Source organism: Podarcis pityusensis (genome assembly GCF_964106645.2).
Source record: "Podarcis pityusensis genome assembly, chromosome: 14".
NCBI lineage: Eukaryota > Metazoa > Chordata > Lepidosauria > Squamata > Lacertidae > Podarcis > Podarcis pityusensis.
Window position 1 is genome coordinate 40,396,586 of NC_138039.1, and position 16,635 is coordinate 40,413,220.

The window sequence follows — 16,635 nt, forward strand, 5'->3', positions numbered from 1 at the left end:
GTGTTTGCCAGTACAACTTACCAGTAGCTAAGGAAAAATCCAAAGAAAACCCACATCCACCTGTTCCTTGCTCCATTTTTTTTCAGTTATAGAGCAGCTATTTAGAGGCCCAAAGTATCACTGTTATTCAGCCAGGGTAAGTCTATAAAAAGTGCTGCTTATATGAAGACTTGTGCAGAATGCTCTACAAACCACTTTTACTTCAGTAAGAAATTTCAATATTGGGCTTTGAAAAGATGGCCAGTTTTTACTGAAACTGTAGTACATAGACAGTTCCATTTTTCTATAGTGGGACAAAGCCATCTTAAGTGGTCTGTGGCTTACAGTAGAAAGTAATTATTCTAAACTCCCAGACTCCTAGTACAAGATCAGCAGACAAACTACTGGGCCAGCAACCTCATAAGCTAAAATATGTTAACAATTTCCCCCAAAGTCCACATATTGTCAATCAAAGACCTGTTTTAGCCAAGTGGAAGTTTTATGAGTTAGACCAGATGCCAAATGGGATGCCAATGCCTTCAAGTCAAATAGATATCAAATATATTATTCTTGTTGGTACAGATGGAGAAAGTATTAACAAATATCAGATATTATCACAGAGGTAGGGAATTGTGGCCAGCATTTAGAATTCTCACTACTAACTGGACAGAACACAGCACATAAAAAACACTTTTAATGGTACATCTGATTTTCCCCAGCAAAAAATTATTGGCAGAATTTATTTGAAGTTGCTTTGCTTTTGATGACAACTAGCAAATCAGTGTTTTTAGTACAAACTGGTATGTTTTGAATATTTCTTCCACTGTTAAGTCTCTTTCAAGTTGTTTAAAAATAAGATGTCTACAAAACATCTTACACCAAGAAACAGACCTATGCATAGAATTGCTCTACCGAAATTTTTACATGTCATGCTATGTGAATGTTATGCTATATATACACATACAGTGGTAGGCACAAACCTCCATGTTTTCCATTGAATTTCTAACAGCTTGGCTTTATTTTTATAATTATTATTTATTAAGTTTGTATACTGCTCTTCATCTGAAGATCTGAGGGCAGTTTTATCCATTTTTATTTTGAAGAAGGTTCTGCTGACATGGGCTTCCAAAGTGAGGTGGCTGGCACTTCCGCAGGGCAATAAAAACTAAAAAAACGGGATGGGTTTTTTGGAAATGGAAACAGACTTGTGGATGCTACATTCTGTATGATGCAGCCAATTATACATTTGCACAGTGATGCAATGAATGCACAGTCTCTCAGAGGCTGTTAATGGCAAACAGTAGATGGAGTTGGGCTGTTGACCAAGTTAAATTCTTTGGTTAATTTAGCCCTGCTGAGACTATCAGGTCCAGTGAGAAGTAGCAGTTTAAGTGGCCCTACAAAGGAGTAATGCGATCAGTTACAGCTGCATCAAATGAGCTGCTTCCCAGGCTACAGTAAATGGGAGATTGCAGGAGCATGCAAATTCCATTTTTGTACATGTCGCTCTTCAGTCAGAAAGCAAATAGCAAAATAACACACATCCATCACCACTTGCAACATCCCAGTTAGCAATTGTGTGTCTTTTTCTTTCCATGTTTTGCAATCCGACTGGCGAATGAAGCAATCCTTTCTCAATTTTTTCCAATTATTATTATTATTTTCTCTCCCCCCCCCCACCCCTTGCTTCCTAGGAATCTCTCCTTCTGGGAGATGAAAGAAGACCTGGCGAAGAAATCTTTTAAATTCCTGGCCTCTCATTTTTGGGAGCCGTAAACACTTGCTCTGCAGAAGGCTGAAATATTTCCGATTCCTAGGAAAGAGCATCAGATTTTTTCACATTTCCACTGCAGATGGAACAGAAATTATTTTGGCCAATCACATATGACACAGGAATGGTGCCTTACTGACAATTTAAGACAAATTTCCAGGAGCTTGGGTTGCCTGAGGTTTTGGGAGCAATCGGTTCAGACTTTTGGCAACAGAAATCTGCTCCTCTTTTTGCAGTCCATGGATCAGGGAAGACAGGAAGAGAGAAAGGGGTGTTGGAAAAGGAGAGAGTAAAATATGGGGCTCTGGCCACTTCGGGTTCTTCACCAGAATGTGGCCCTCAAAAAATTAGTCCAGAGGGAATGTGGCCCTTGACTGGGGGGGAAAAGTTCTACTAAAGCACACTGCGAGTTCCTTTTCCATGTGTCTATTTGCTTTGTGTTTGGTAGGTGGTCTGGCTTATCCTGACATGAAATATTAAATTAAGAAAAACATATTGGAAAGGCGAAAAGGATAAATGATATGGCACTAAACAACTTAACTTTTGCCCAAGGCTTTACAAATTTCAGTGAGTGGATGAATTGGCCTGACTATTTTAGTATCTCTCCTGGATCACAGGCTGTGATACTCCTTAGCATCCTTGAGACTGCAGTCCATTGTGGTGCTTTAAGGAAGACAGGAAAAAATTAGCTATGAAAATTGGCTGTACTGAGAGGAATGGAAGACTTTGGCCATTATTTACTGTTTTGTAATAATAATAATAACAATAATAATTTTATTTATACCCCGCCCATCTGGCCAGGCCTCCACCCAGCCACTCTGGGTGGCTCCCAACAGAATATAAAAAATGGATAAAAATCAAGCATTAAAAACTTCCCTAAACAGGGCTGCCTTCAGATGTCTTCTAAAAGTCAGATAGTTGTTTATTTCCTTGACATCTGATGGGAGGGCGTTCCACAGGGTGGGTGTCACGACCAAGAAGGCCCTCTGCCTGGTTCCCTGTAGCTTCACTTCTCGCAGTGAGGGAGCTGCCAGAAGGCCCTTGGAGCTGGACCTTAGTGTCTGGGATGGATGATGGGTGTGGAGATGCTCCTTCAGGTATACTGGGCCGAGGCTGTTGAGGGCTTTAAAGATCAGCACCAACACTTTGAATTGTGCTTGGAAATGTACTGTAAATTATATGACATTCAGATGGACCATAGCTCACTGGTAGAGCATCTGCTTTGCGGAAGGTCCCAAGTTCAATCACTAGCATCTACATATATATGCAGAGAGATGTTTTGCTGCTTTCAGTTTTTACGACAATACTGAACTAGATGGAGCATGGGTCTGACGCAGTCTAAGGCAGCTTTCTACATTCCTAAACTTTGTTCAAGAACATTTGGCTAACAGTGGCCAAGCCTATTCAGCAGAGGTGAAGAACTAGTTTTCCTTGGGCAGGTGCATTTTCTCAAGAGTAAGGGAGGAGGTGCACAATGGCAGTGGGCATGGCCACAGCACATGTGCACGCGCGCACACACACACACACAGCCTACCTCCCAAGTGAATGCATTGGATTGCAGCCTCGTTGCATTTAAAGGGGTTTATTCCATAGAGACATCACCTTGCCAACAAAGGTCCGTATAGTTAAAGCTATGGTTTTCCCAGTAGTGATGTATGGAAGTGAGAGCTGGACCATCAAGAAGGGTGATCGCCGAAGAATGGATGCTTTTGAATTATGGTGCTGGAGGAGACTCTTGAGAGTCCCATGGACTGCAAGAAGATCAAACCTATCCATTCTTAAGGAAATCAGCCCGGAGTGCTCTCTGGAAGGACAGATCCTGAAGCTGAGACTCCAATACTTTGGCCACCTCATGAGAAGAGAAGACTCCCTGGAAAAGACCCTGATGTTGGGAAAGATTGAGGGCACAAGGAGAAGGGGACGACAGAGGACGAGATGGTTGGACAGTGTTCTCGAAGCTACCAGCATCAGTTTGACCAAACTGCGGGAGGCAGTGGAAGACAGGAGTGCCTGGCGTGCTCTGGTCCATGGAGTCACAAAGAGTTGGACACGACTAAACAACAACAACATTCCATAGTAAGTATGCTTAGGGTTTCAGTCTAAAAGGAACAGGGGAAAAGAATGGAAGGCAGGTCTAGCAGTGGTTATTACCATGATAGCTAAGTGGAAGAGGCAGCGGCGGCGGCCTGGGCGATGTATCAATACATTGTCCAGGACCGGTTTGAGGGCCAGAGCGCAATGGCGCCTTCACCCAGCAGTATATTGCGAGTGGGGCTTGCCTGTTTTCCCTCCCCAGCTGAGACAGTGCTCCTGCCGCTCACAGGCAATAGCTGTCAACTTTTCCCTTTTCTTGTGAGGAATCCTATTTGAAATAAGGGAATTTCCCTTTAAAAAAAGGGGAACAGTTGACAGCTATGCTCACAGGTGAGGGGGCAGAGCATCGGGGCTCCTTTAACTGCAGGGAGTGCCAGTTTCCTCACACTTTCACAGAGCCCCCACCCTGCCACCGGCTCACGGTGCCTCAACGGTATATCTTGTTTCTCCGTATATCACTGGTGAAACTGTCGCTGCTCCTGAGTCCCTCTGCTAGCAAAGCTCGCTGGAGGAATGAACTCTAGCAGACACTGCTAGCAGAGGGACTCAGAGTTGTGGTGGTTTCACCAGGGATATACCGCTGAGTGAAGCCGACATCACGGTCTGCTCCTCATACCGGTCATGGGCGATATATCGATATATCGCCCAGGCCTACCCACCAAGGGTAGCCTGTTTGTCCCCTTCGAAAAAACAAACAAATGCAGACCTGAATGAAATAGAATGGTGGTCTGGTCCAGCAAAGTAAGATTCACATGCTCTTATAAACTTGTAACTAAAGGTGAGGATTTCCAAGAGAAAGTCTGATTTATTTTAAAACGTTATCCTCCCCCACACCCTGACATCATTCCAGTATTAGACAGTTCTTGCGGAATTCTTGCAGCACCCACAGAAAATAGCTCTAGTTCAACACGTCCTAATCACCACCACAAATGACCCACATAAAAATTCCCTTTCTTAGACACACAAACAAACTATTACCTCAAGCACTATCGCTGCCAACCACTTCCACACAGAACATCAGAAGACAAGACTGAGAGGCAGGGGAGAAATCTAAGTCATATATTTAACCAGGAACTCATCGGCAGAATTGCCTTGAAAGGGGATCACACTTGCAAACCTATCACGCAATGTTTAACATTGGGAGGGTGGGGGAGAAGAGGAGGGTGCCTGACTCCAGTTTCAGAACTGAACGTGGATTTTACCAAGCTTTGCAGCACTCCTCTTCCAAAAGGATAGTATGTTCACTTTAATATAAACACGTTTATGTCTTTGGATTCTCTTGCAACTTCCAGCTGAATAATGTTTTGCTTAAGGGGTTTTGTTGTGTTTGCACTTACTTTCTTTTTAACGTTTTATATGCATCACCTTCTTTATAGGGAACTCTTTTCGGCATGCACAAATCTCCCCCAAATTTTATTTCCCCCTTGGAGCCAGGAAACAATCTGGAGTTTACTGTCTCTCTGGGCCCCAATACAGGTTACCTGATAGAATGTGGTTTTGCAATAAATCACTGGCTGATTTGCAAGCCCTTGAATACAGTTGCATGCTGCTTCATTTAACTAAACGCTGTTTAACTCAAGTACAGTATATGCCATTTTCCTACTGTATTTTTATCTTACTTTTTAGACAATTATTGTCTCCCAAAGCAGCTCACACCAATAAAAGAGAGAGAGAGGGACCCTAACATTGGGCTCACAACCAAAACGACAAGGCACACAAGGAACGGTGAGTAGAGAGGAAAGGTAGAGGAGGAAGCTTGATTTTTCAAGGCCAGAACCAAGTGGTGAGCTATAAGCAGGCACTTATATCCAACTGGGGATCAGGCTGAATGTCCCTTAATGATACTTGTCTATGAGGAAATATAACCCTCAGGCCGAAAAAGAGTTCCTGTCCCTGGTACAGGGCATTACTGCAAGTAATATGGTTATTAGCCCCCACTCCCCAACTCTGCCCACCTGTAAGTTCACTAATTTCAGTGGGTTAACCCAGGATTTCCAGTTTATAATGTTGAGTTAAAATTTGTGGAACACCCTCCCTTCAGATGTGAAGGAAATAAGCAGCTATCCTATCTTTAAAAGACATCTGAAGGCAGCCCTGTTTAGGGAAGTTTTTAATATTTAATGCTGTGCTGTTTTTAACATTTGATTGGGAGCCGCCCAGAGTGGCTGGGGAAACTCAGCCAGATGGGCGGGGTATAAATAATAAATTATTATTATTATTATTATTATTATTGAAATGTTTATCATATTCCTATGTCACACTTTTATTAATCTACTCTATTCTTGGAGCTCTGAAAAAATCTTTCAAAAACTCATAGCAAGGAGAAACATTTTAATGCCTGAAAACGTGAAACAGACCATAAATTTTGAAAGCGTTTTGTAGCCATGGTGCTTTATCTGAGTAAATAAATCTAACTATAATGCATCTTAAATGATTAAATTAATACTTTGTTATATTGTGTTATTTTTTTTAAAAAAAAAACACTTTAAATGATGCACATACCCAATACATTTTTAATAAAAAAAATTAACTTACTCCAATGATGCATACAGAATTTGTTTTACCTTAATTCCTTTGACTCCACATAGAAAGTAGTTGTGCCACAAAGGTTCCGTTTGATTAATTTGAATGTTGTTGGCATTTGTAGTAAAATCCCTGGAAAATATAAACATACAGGAAAAACATTAAAAGTCTATGAAACTATCAATGTAGGGTTAGTGCTTTTAAAAATATAAATGACCTGCTGCTGCCATCTGCTGGCTAAGGAGCAACACATTCTTTTCTTTTCTTTTTGCCAAAGGTTTTTGCCAAGGGTCTGTCAAACATTATTTCTTCATCTCGCCCTACTCTGTCTCTCAAGATGCTGGCCAGAGAGAGATGGGGAGCAGGCCACAGGTTTGTGCCAGCTCACTTTCTAACACCCTCCCTGCTCTCGGTACCAGGTGGAGTGGTAAGCATGCCTAATCTGCATTCATGTTCATCACATGGACTCCCAATTTGGGGTGCCCCACATCATGTATAAGGGATGCGGGTAGCAATGTGGGTTAAACCACAGAGCCTAGGACTTGCCGATCAGAAGGTCGGCGGTTCGAATCCCCGCAACGGGGTGACCTCCCGTTGCTCGGTCCCTGCTCCTGCCAACCTAGCAGTTCGAAAGCACATCAAAGGGCAAGTAGATAAATAGGTACCGCTCCAGCGGGAAGGTAAACGGCGTTTCTGTTGGCTGCTCTGGTTTCACCAGAAGCGGCTTAGTCATGCTGGCCACATGACCCAGAAGCTGTATGCTGGCTCCCCCGGCCAATAAAGCGAGATGAGTGCCGCAACCCGAGTCGGTCACGACTGGACCTAATGGTCAGGCGTCCCTTTACCTTTACCTTACACCATGTACTCTGAGAGACAGAGAGACAGAGGGCACCTCCAGATTGTCTCTGTTTTGTGGAATACTATTTTGTTGAAACCATATAGTTTTGCTCAACTGAACTGCCCTAGTGTGGGGATGGAGACCCTCAGGCCCAGAGGCCAAATGCAGCTCTCTAGGTCGGTCGGTCGGTCTGGAGTCTCCTTGGCCAACACACTTTCCTAAGCAACACCCAGTGGTGACTAGTGCCCACTAGGGCTGGTAGGGCAGAGAGCAGAGAGCCTGGCCATCGGGGGTGTCAGAGCCAATGAAAGGAAGAGCCAGCTAATTCTGGCTTTGACCCTCATACTCTTTCCTACAGAGTTATACAAGGGCAGGCATAGGCAAACTCTGGCCCTCCAGATGTTTGGGACTACAATTTCCATCATCCCTGACCACTGGTCCTGTTAGCTAGGGATGATGGGAATTGTAGTCCCAGACATCTGGAGGACCGGAGTTTGCCTATGCCTGTACAAGGGCTAATGAAGAGAATGCTGGCAGGCCGTTCCAACCCTTGGACTGGTTTTAGCTAAGATTAAGGTAGACAGACTGGGGGAGGGGTGACTGAGAGAGGGGCAATGCCCCAGTAACAGAATATACCAGCCCCCCTGATTTGCATCTGCCTGTTCTCACTTGGCTGCAGTGTGTCCTAGAACAGGCATAGGCAAACTCGGCCCTCCAGATTTTTTTTTTAAACATGATTTTTATTGAGTTTTCCATGTTACATTTCATTACACAAATCCACAGCTTACAATATTACTCAGAAAGAGCATCGACCTCCTTCCCTCCCTCTTTCTCCCCATATCTTTATCTGTCGCATTTCCATAGTCACTTCTTTACCTTATATCAACTTTTAACAATCACCCTCTCACATGTAAATTAGCTCCTTAATTCCACATTACCAAACATTTCATGTTAAAGCTGCAAACGTTTTCAGATGTTTACAATTTTCTTTCAGATAATTAATAAATTTGCTCCAGTCCTTTTGGAACCGTTCATCGGGACGATTCCTAATCTTCCCTGTTAACTTTGCCAACTCCGCGTATTCTACCATCTTTATCTACCAGTCATCCAGAGTGGGGAGTTCTTGCTGCTTCCATCTTTGGGCCAGGAGGATTCTTGCAGCCGTTGTGGCGTACATGAACAAGTTCCCATCATCCCTGACCACTGGTCCTGTTAGCTAGGGATGATGGGAGTTGTAGTCCCAAAACATCTGGAGGGTCGAGTTTGCCCATGCCTGTCCTAGACCTCTGATAATGCTTCTTGGTTGTCTGAATTGAGGGTTGAGGGGTATGCCACCAAGGGGCATGTGGCCCCTGGAAGGTTCTCCAAAAAAGAATGTGGCCCTTGGGCTGAAAAAACCAATCCACTTTTTAAAAAGGATTGGACTTTGTGGTTTGGAAAGTGTAGATGAATTGCACTGAAAAACATGGGACAAACGAATGATTAATGAGAAGATGCATAAAAGTGCACAATCATATCAGGATGAATGCTCACCGTTGTATAACCTTCCCGCAAACAAATGTTCTGTAGGACTGGACATGGTATAATAATAATAATAATAATAATAATAATAATAATATTTTATTTATACCCCGCCCTCCCCAGCCAAGACTCAGGGCGGCTAACAACCAATAGTAAAAACAAGTTGATTAAAATACAATTTAAAAGATTAAGATACAACATTAAAACATTAGGGTGCAATCTCTTCACAGGAGGAGAAAGGAAAAAGAAAGAGGGGGAGGGAATCAAACTGATTCCAAGCCAAAGGCCAGGTGGAACAACTCTGTCTTACAGGCCCTGTAGAAAGAAATCAGATCCCGCAGGGCCCTGGTCTCATGAGACAGAGCGTTCGACCAGACCGGAGCCAGTGTTGAGAAGGCCCCGGCTCTGGTTGAGGCTAATCTAACTTCCTTAGGGCCGGGGACCTCTAGGGTGTTGCTATATATGGACCTTAAGGTCCTCCATACCAGGAGACGCGGTCCCGTAGGTACAAGGGTCCTAGGCCGTGAAGGGCTTTAAAGGACTTTAAAATAACTATTCTAGGTAGGAAAAAAGAGCATCCAGGCAGACCCTAAGGTCTATTTTACAAACCAGACTTGTTTCCATGTTTTCTTAAAATTCATCAGGCAATTCAGATGAATAATACCACAAAAAGGAGAAGTTACTGTTGACAGAAATCACTCGTTGTGCTACAAGTTCTTATTGTTTGCCCTAGAAAATAAATATGCAGTCTGCTGCTTCCCCTTTTCTCTCCTCCCTCCAAATAAACAAGGATCCTGTTTCCTCTGTGCATGCCTTTCTTTTAAAAGCTCAAAAACCAAACAATAAACAAAACAGGGATAATTATATGGTATCGCTGGCTGCCCCGCAGAATTAAATGTTACAAGTTGGGTGTGCAGACCACTGAAATTATTTGCAGCCTTTTCAAACCAAAAGACTGAAAGAAATGTTGGCATCTAAACTGGCACATGATATTCAGACATCCATCCTCACAAGACGCCCAGGCACGATGCAATATAACTGTGAGAAATGAGTAAATGGGGAAACTCTTTGCAAAGAACAGAAAATTGACACTTTCATTCTATCCTGGAAATTATCAACACAATAATCTTATTATGGAGTTGTCTGAGGCAACTTATCTGCAATTCGGGTGCAGAGAATTTTAAAATCCAGTGTTATGAATCAAGACTCCATTCTTATTTTTGGAATAATTTGACCTGTACAGACAACCAAAATAGCCCAAGAGGAGATCTCACTTAGGTGTAGTTTGGTCCTCTGTACTGTATTATGCTGTAAGACAAGGGTTGGGGACCTCCAGCCCATGAGCCAAATTTGGCCCACAAGGCAGTTTTCCTCAAACTACATACCCCGCCAAGCATTTAGGAACAAGAGAAAGGTGTGCAAGTTCTGTTACATACAAGGAAAACACAAGTCACTCTGAAAGAAATATTAGAGCACTCCAAATAATTTGCTCATGTACTGTACACACACAGAATATAGCAGATCTAGCTGAAAGGCACCACATGGATATCTGCTCTGATCATTACAATGCATCCCTAATTACAGTATTATTATTATTGTATAATTATGTAATTATTGTATAATCTTAGTCTTTTACTGCCAGCAGCTGTGGTGTTTAGGAGGCATACAAGACATCCCTCTTGAATCTTCCAGTTGCTAGAAACACCAGGGTTCTCTGGCTCCCAGTTCCTGGGTCAAGTTTTATAGACTTGCAGAATTATACCTATATCATTCCCTGTGATATTGATCTTGGCCTGGTAGATTGGTCTTTGTCTGTATTATACATTTAAAGCAATATTATACTACTTTAAACAGTCATGGCTTCCCCTAAAGAGAGTGTACTTTGTTAAGGGTGCCTAAAATTGTTGGAGACATGGTCATTTAGAGTAGTACGATACTGTTTTAAATGTACAGTACATATGTCCCTGTGTCATAGAATCATAGAGTTATAGAGTTGGAAGGGAGCATGAAGATCATTCATTCCCCTGCAATCATTTGCCCAACATGGGGCTCAAACCCACAACCCTGAGATTAAGAGTCCCATGCTCTACCGACTGAGCTATTCACAGGGCTAGACTGATCCTCTGTTCTTGACCTTGGTTTCTTCGGACTGTGCTGCAGCTGTAATCCTGTCCTCATTGGTGAGCACTTTGCTGATGTCCAGTCTCCTGTAACTTGGACACTTGCTCCCAGAATGGCCCTTCTACCTTGCCATGAAATATTTGCATGTCCAAATTTGCTTCTTTTTCTGTTCCTTTCCCATCCCATTTTTCTTTATATTGTGTCTATCAGAATGCAAGCTTGAAAGCATTGGGTATCTTGCTTTTTTTTTTTTTGAAAAGTTTTTATTATTAAAACAATTCAGCATTAATACACTCTTTTTGCGAATATACAAGCATACATTTTATACAATCCTTAAAAATGTTCAAACATACCTACACTCAATCCCACAGACAATTCCTTTTCCCATCACCATCCACCACCCCTCACCCCACCTTTGTGTTAGACTTCCAATCTACTCAATTGCAATTTCTTTCCACTTCTATTACTTTCTTTCACACACCTTTAACCTACTTTCACGCTTCTTTTTCTGTTACACATTGTTATCCATCTTATTTAGTATTTCAGTATTTAAAACGGAACTTGTTTATTCTAATAGGAGTTCTGATTTTTCAGTATGGTTTTGCAAGTATCCTTTAAACACCTTCCAGTCCCTGTCTATCTTCTATTTTGAGATCCTTCCAATTCCTCCCATTGTTTTGGATATATTGTAATACTCCAATAATTTGGCAAGCCACTCTGTTTTTGTCAGTATAATATCACTTTTCCAATTTTTCACAATCAATAGCCTTGCGGCTACTGTTGCGTATAAATATAATATCTTGTCTTCTTCCTTTAGACTTCCTGGTACTATTCCCAATAGAAAACCTTCTGGTGTTTTCCTAAATGAATATCTGAACATTTTTTTCATTTCATTATATATCGTTTCCCAAAATTGTTTGATGTTTAAACAATTCCACCATATATGCATCATAGTACCTTTTCTTGCTTTTTAATCATTGTACAATGCCTAGGAAACTTTAGGTATAATCGTAACAGCAACAATAATTGAAATAACGAGAACACTTACGAGTACAAAGGGTTTGTATTGGCCAGATGGATAGCTGGAGTGTTTAGAGGTTCAGCAGCTATAAGTATATCTTGCTCTATGGCCATTGGGAGCACAGCATATCCACAATAATCTATATGTTCGCCTACCAAACAAAAAAGAATATTAACAACATTTTGAAATGGTCTGGGACGCATCAGCAACAGCAGAATAATCCCTTTTAAAAGAAGGATAGTTTTTACACAAGCCAGAGAAATTCTATCAAATATACTGGGGTATATAATTTATATACTGGTCCAGGTCAGATGTAATGGGAAACAATTATTTCCTATCATGACACTAACAAACTGCACACATTGTCTCCTCACACAGTCTCCCCCTCCCCACTCCTCACGCACACAAAGAAATCAGAAATGTATGTTTCTGATGTTCAAAAAACAGTAGTTCACCATGACATCCTAACTGAGGAAACAGTGGTTGTTTAAACTACAATTAGTGAGAACAAGCCAAAATCAGATGAAAAAAGAAACATTCTCAATGCATCTCAGTGGCAGAGCACATACCGTATTTTTCGCTCCATAGGACGCACCTTGTTTTAGAGGGGGAGAACAAGGGAAAAAAAATCTCCCCCTCTCTGCTCAGTGCCCCTTCAGCGAAGCAGCAGGAGAAACGGAGCCCCTTCCATTTCTCCTCCCGCTTGGCTGAAGGGGCGCTGCGCAGCTCTCCCTCTCTGCTGAAGCCAGGAGAGTCTTGCTCTCCTGACTTCAGTGAAAGGAACCTGAAGCCTGCGGAGCGCAGCGGGAACTCGCGCTGTGCTCCGAAGGCTTCAGGCGGCTATCCCTGAAGCCTGGAGAGCGAGAGGGGTCAGTGCGCACCGACCCCTCTCGCTCTCCAGGCTTCAGCGAAAGCAACACGAAGCCTCCGGAGTGTGGAGAGAGCGCTCCCTCTGCGCTTCGGAGGCTTTGCATTGCTATCGCTGAAGCCAAGGAGCCTGAATTCGCTCCATAGGATGCACACACATTTCCTCTTAATTTTTGGTGGGGAAAAAGTGCGTCCTATAGAGTGAAAAATATGTTAGTTTATCTCCATTTAAAGCGGGACAGGTGACTTTGTGGCCCTTAAGATATTATTGGACTCTAGTGAGCATGGAAAATGGTCAGAGATGATGGGAGTGGGAGTGCCACAGGTTCCTCAGCCCGATATAATAATGCATAATAAGTAGCAGGACTGGGAAAGACCTCGGCCTGTAATCTTTGAGAACTGAGGCCAGTACTGAAGTAGTCAATATGAGGAAGTTTCATGTTTTCATATATTACAGCAAGAAACTGTAATCCAGTGACATAGCACATGCTTTGCAGTGCAGAAGGTCCCAGATTCTGCCTCTGGCTCCAAAAGGACTTGGATTAGGAGGACTGGGAAAGCTCCCAATCTGATGGGCTTGACAGCTGCTGCAAGTCAAGAGTAGACAACACTGGGCTAGTTGAGGAAATAGGTAATCCTGTACGGATTAGTTTCAAAAACGAAGGCACAAAGTTGCTGAGCATCCTGCACCTCTGGCAAGTTCCATCTTTTGATGTAACTGTGTGGAAATTGCAAAAGCAGAGGAAATAAGATGTGGAACCTGAAAGCGTGCTTCTATGCATGTGCTTCCACGTATGTACACATGTGTTTATGCATTTTAGCCACTGAATTCATATTAACCCCAGTATGTATTCTTTTACCTATTAAGTTGACTCGCCCTGGTGCCCGAGCATAAAACTTGGGAGTTGATTGAAATTTAGAGATGAACATCTTCTTCAGCTTCAGCAATCTGGAAAATCAGGAAGATTAATTTTGTTTCGGTTTTATTTGTTGTGTTTTTTTTATTTTAACTGTGATGCAGTATATCAATGCAGTATATCAACTGAATGAATAACAAAGATGTAGCACTTTTAGAGAACCAACATAAATTCAAGGAATAACATCCAACAGGTATAACATCCAAGGCTAGCTTAACATGAAGGTTCAGCAGTTTTTGTATACTGATGAAGTTTTATCCATTTATGCATAACAGGGTTTTCATTTCTGTTAATTATCGGGGGGGGGGGGAGCAGCCTCCCCCCAACCTGGTGCCCTCCAGATGTTTCAGAAAATTTCTCATCATCCCTGGCTGGAGCCATTGGGAGTTATATCCCACAACACCTGGGAGGCACCACATCGTAGGAGGCTATAGGTAAAGGTAAAGGGACCCCTGACCATTAGGTCCAGTTGTGACTGACTCTGGGGTTGCGGCGCTCATCTCTCTTTACTGGCCGAGGGAGCTGGCGTACAGCTTCTGGGTCATGTACCCAGCATGACTAAACCGCTTCTGGTGAACCAGAGCAGCACACGGAAACGCCGTTTACCTTCCCGCCGGAGCGGTACCTATTTATCAACTTGCACTTTTTGGGGTGCTTTTGAACTGCTAGGTTGGCAGGAGCAGGGACCGAGCAACGGGAGTTCACCCCGTAGCGGGGATTCGAACCGCTGACCTTCTGATCGGCAAGTCCTAGGCTCTGTGTTTTAACCCACAGCGCCACCTGCATCCCAGGAGGCTATAGTAGAGAGCATATACTTTGCATGTTGAAGGTTTAGGGTTCAACCACTGGTACGATGGAGAAGGCATCTCAGGTAACAAGTGAGGTGAAAAGATAGCCTCCTGAGGCTGTCAAGAACCATTACCAATCAGAACAGACAATAGTCACCTAGTTGGATGATTAGTTTGATGTGTGATATGGCAGCTTCTTAGGCTTCCATGGTCAGATTGTCTATCCCTGCCTTATATCACTGGTCTATCTAGTTTAGCACTGTCTGCACAGACTGGCAGTAGCTCTTAAGAAATTCAGACAGCAGTGTTCTCCAGCCCTACACAGAAATGTCAGGGACTGAAGCCAAGGCCAGCATGTGTTCTTCCACTGAGCCATGGGTGTAGCCAAGGGGGAACGGGGAGCAGCTGACTCCCTAAATCAATCAAAATCAATACAAATCTGAGGTTCTTCCCCCCTAACAAATGCCTGTCTACGTCCATGCACTGAGAAATGACCTTTTTGCTATTTTTTCAGTCCAACGTACTTGTTGTGAGGAACAGGAAGGGGAAGACTCATGTAAGCCGCCTTTTGCTCCATGGAAGAAAGGCAGCATGCAAACACAATAAATAAAAATAATACAGGGACATGTTGTATTGGTTGGGGGGGGGGGAGTGTTATGGGCTCCAATCCTATGCACACTTCCTGCCAACCTAGCAGTTCGAAAGCACGTCAAAAGTGCAAGTAGACAAATAGGTACCGCCCGGCGGGAAGGTAAACGGCATTTCTGTGCGCTGCTCTAGTTCACCAGAAGTGGCTTGGTCATGCTGGCCACATGACCCTGAAGCTGGCTCCCTCGGCCAATAAAGCAAGATGAGCGCAGCAACCCCAGAGTCGGCCACGACTGGACCTAATGGTCAGGGGTCCCTTTACCTTTTACCTATGCACACTTACCTTGGAATAAACACCATCAAACAAATGGGACTGTTATGTACTGAGTTGAATAGGATCCAAACTGTAGCAGTCTGATTGGTCCTAGAACAATAGGATCCAAAAGGCAGCAGTCTGATTGGTCCTAGAACAATAGGATTCAGAATGCAGCAGTCTGATTGGTCCTAGAACAATGCAGCAGTATGATTGGTTGGCAGGAACCACCCAATCCTGCTCCAGATAGAAGTGAATCCACAACCTGATTGGCTTACAGTAGAATTCCAGAATTAGCCAATCATGTGCAGCCCATTGTGTAAATAATGTATATAAAGCAGATACTGTGAGGGGACATTTATTCATTCCTCCTCACCACTATGAGCTGAATAAAGAGCATGAAATCACTTTGCGACTCTGAGTATATTTCACTGGCGACGAGGATGGGATCCCGCTGAGCTGACTGCCACACACAGCACCGCAGCACCGCCAACTGCCGCACCGCTGCCTCGCACCGTGTATCCAGGCTTCAGCTCCGGGGCACAAGGAACTCAGAATGGCAGCCAACAGCAGCTTCTCGCCATTCAACCCAGCATCTGGAGACTGGGAAGCGTACGCCTCCCGTTTCACCTTCCTCCTAGAAGCCAAAGGGGTCACCGACGAAGAAGACGCCAAGAAGAGGGCGATATTCTTCAGCGTCTGCGGAGAGGAGACGTTTGAAATCGCCCGGGCTCTCCTTGCGCCTGAAGACGTCGCTACTGTTCCATACAAAACAATAATGGAACAGCTGAAGGGGCACTTTTCGCCGCAGCCCTCAGTGGTGGCTCGTCGAAATGCCTTCTACGCAAAGCGGCAAGCCCCTGGGGAAACCATAACTGGGTTTGTGACCTCTCTCCGCCAAGCCGCCCGGTTCTGCAACTTCTCAGAGCTGGAGAACATGCTTCGTGACCGCCTCGTCGGTGGCCTGAAGGATGAGAAGCTGCAACGACGCCTCTACGCTAAGAAGGACCTAACGTTCCAGGTCGCTCTGGAGGAGACCCTGGCAACAGAAGCTGCCGAGAGGTCGACCCAAGAGGCACGGCCGAGCCTGCCATCCCAACCGAGGGTCCACCATGAAGACCTCACCGACGACTCAGGATCCGACAGGGAGGAGGTGCACCGAGTACAGCAGCGCACTCAAGCAGCGCACAGACCACAGCTGCCTCGACGAGAAGGAGGGAACTGCGCAAGCTGCGGGGAGAGTCACGAGAGGAGGACCTGCCGTTTCCGCAACGCAGAGTGCAGGCAGTGCAGA

The 16,635-nt window shown here is 44.0% G+C and overlaps 1 protein-coding gene across 4 annotated transcripts in view; it reads right to left on the reverse strand.

Moving 5' to 3' along the window:
• Positions 1-16,635, reverse strand: part of GALK2 (galactokinase 2) — a 78,641-nt gene that overhangs the window by 54,156 nt on the left and 7,850 nt on the right. For all 4 annotated transcript variants that reach the window (XR_013979239.1, XM_080980458.1, XM_080980459.1 and 1 more), the window contains exons 2-4: positions 13,596-13,684; positions 11,896-12,019; positions 6,409-6,499 (exon numbers count right to left, since the gene is read on the reverse strand). Coding sequence is in view for 3 of the 4 variants with exons in the window: in XM_080980458.1 (XP_080836584.1) it covers positions 6,409-6,499; positions 11,896-12,019; positions 13,596-13,684 (304 nt within the window). In the remaining variant the exon portion in view is untranslated. The remainder of the gene's footprint in view (positions 1-6,408; positions 6,500-11,895; positions 12,020-13,595; positions 13,685-16,635) is intronic.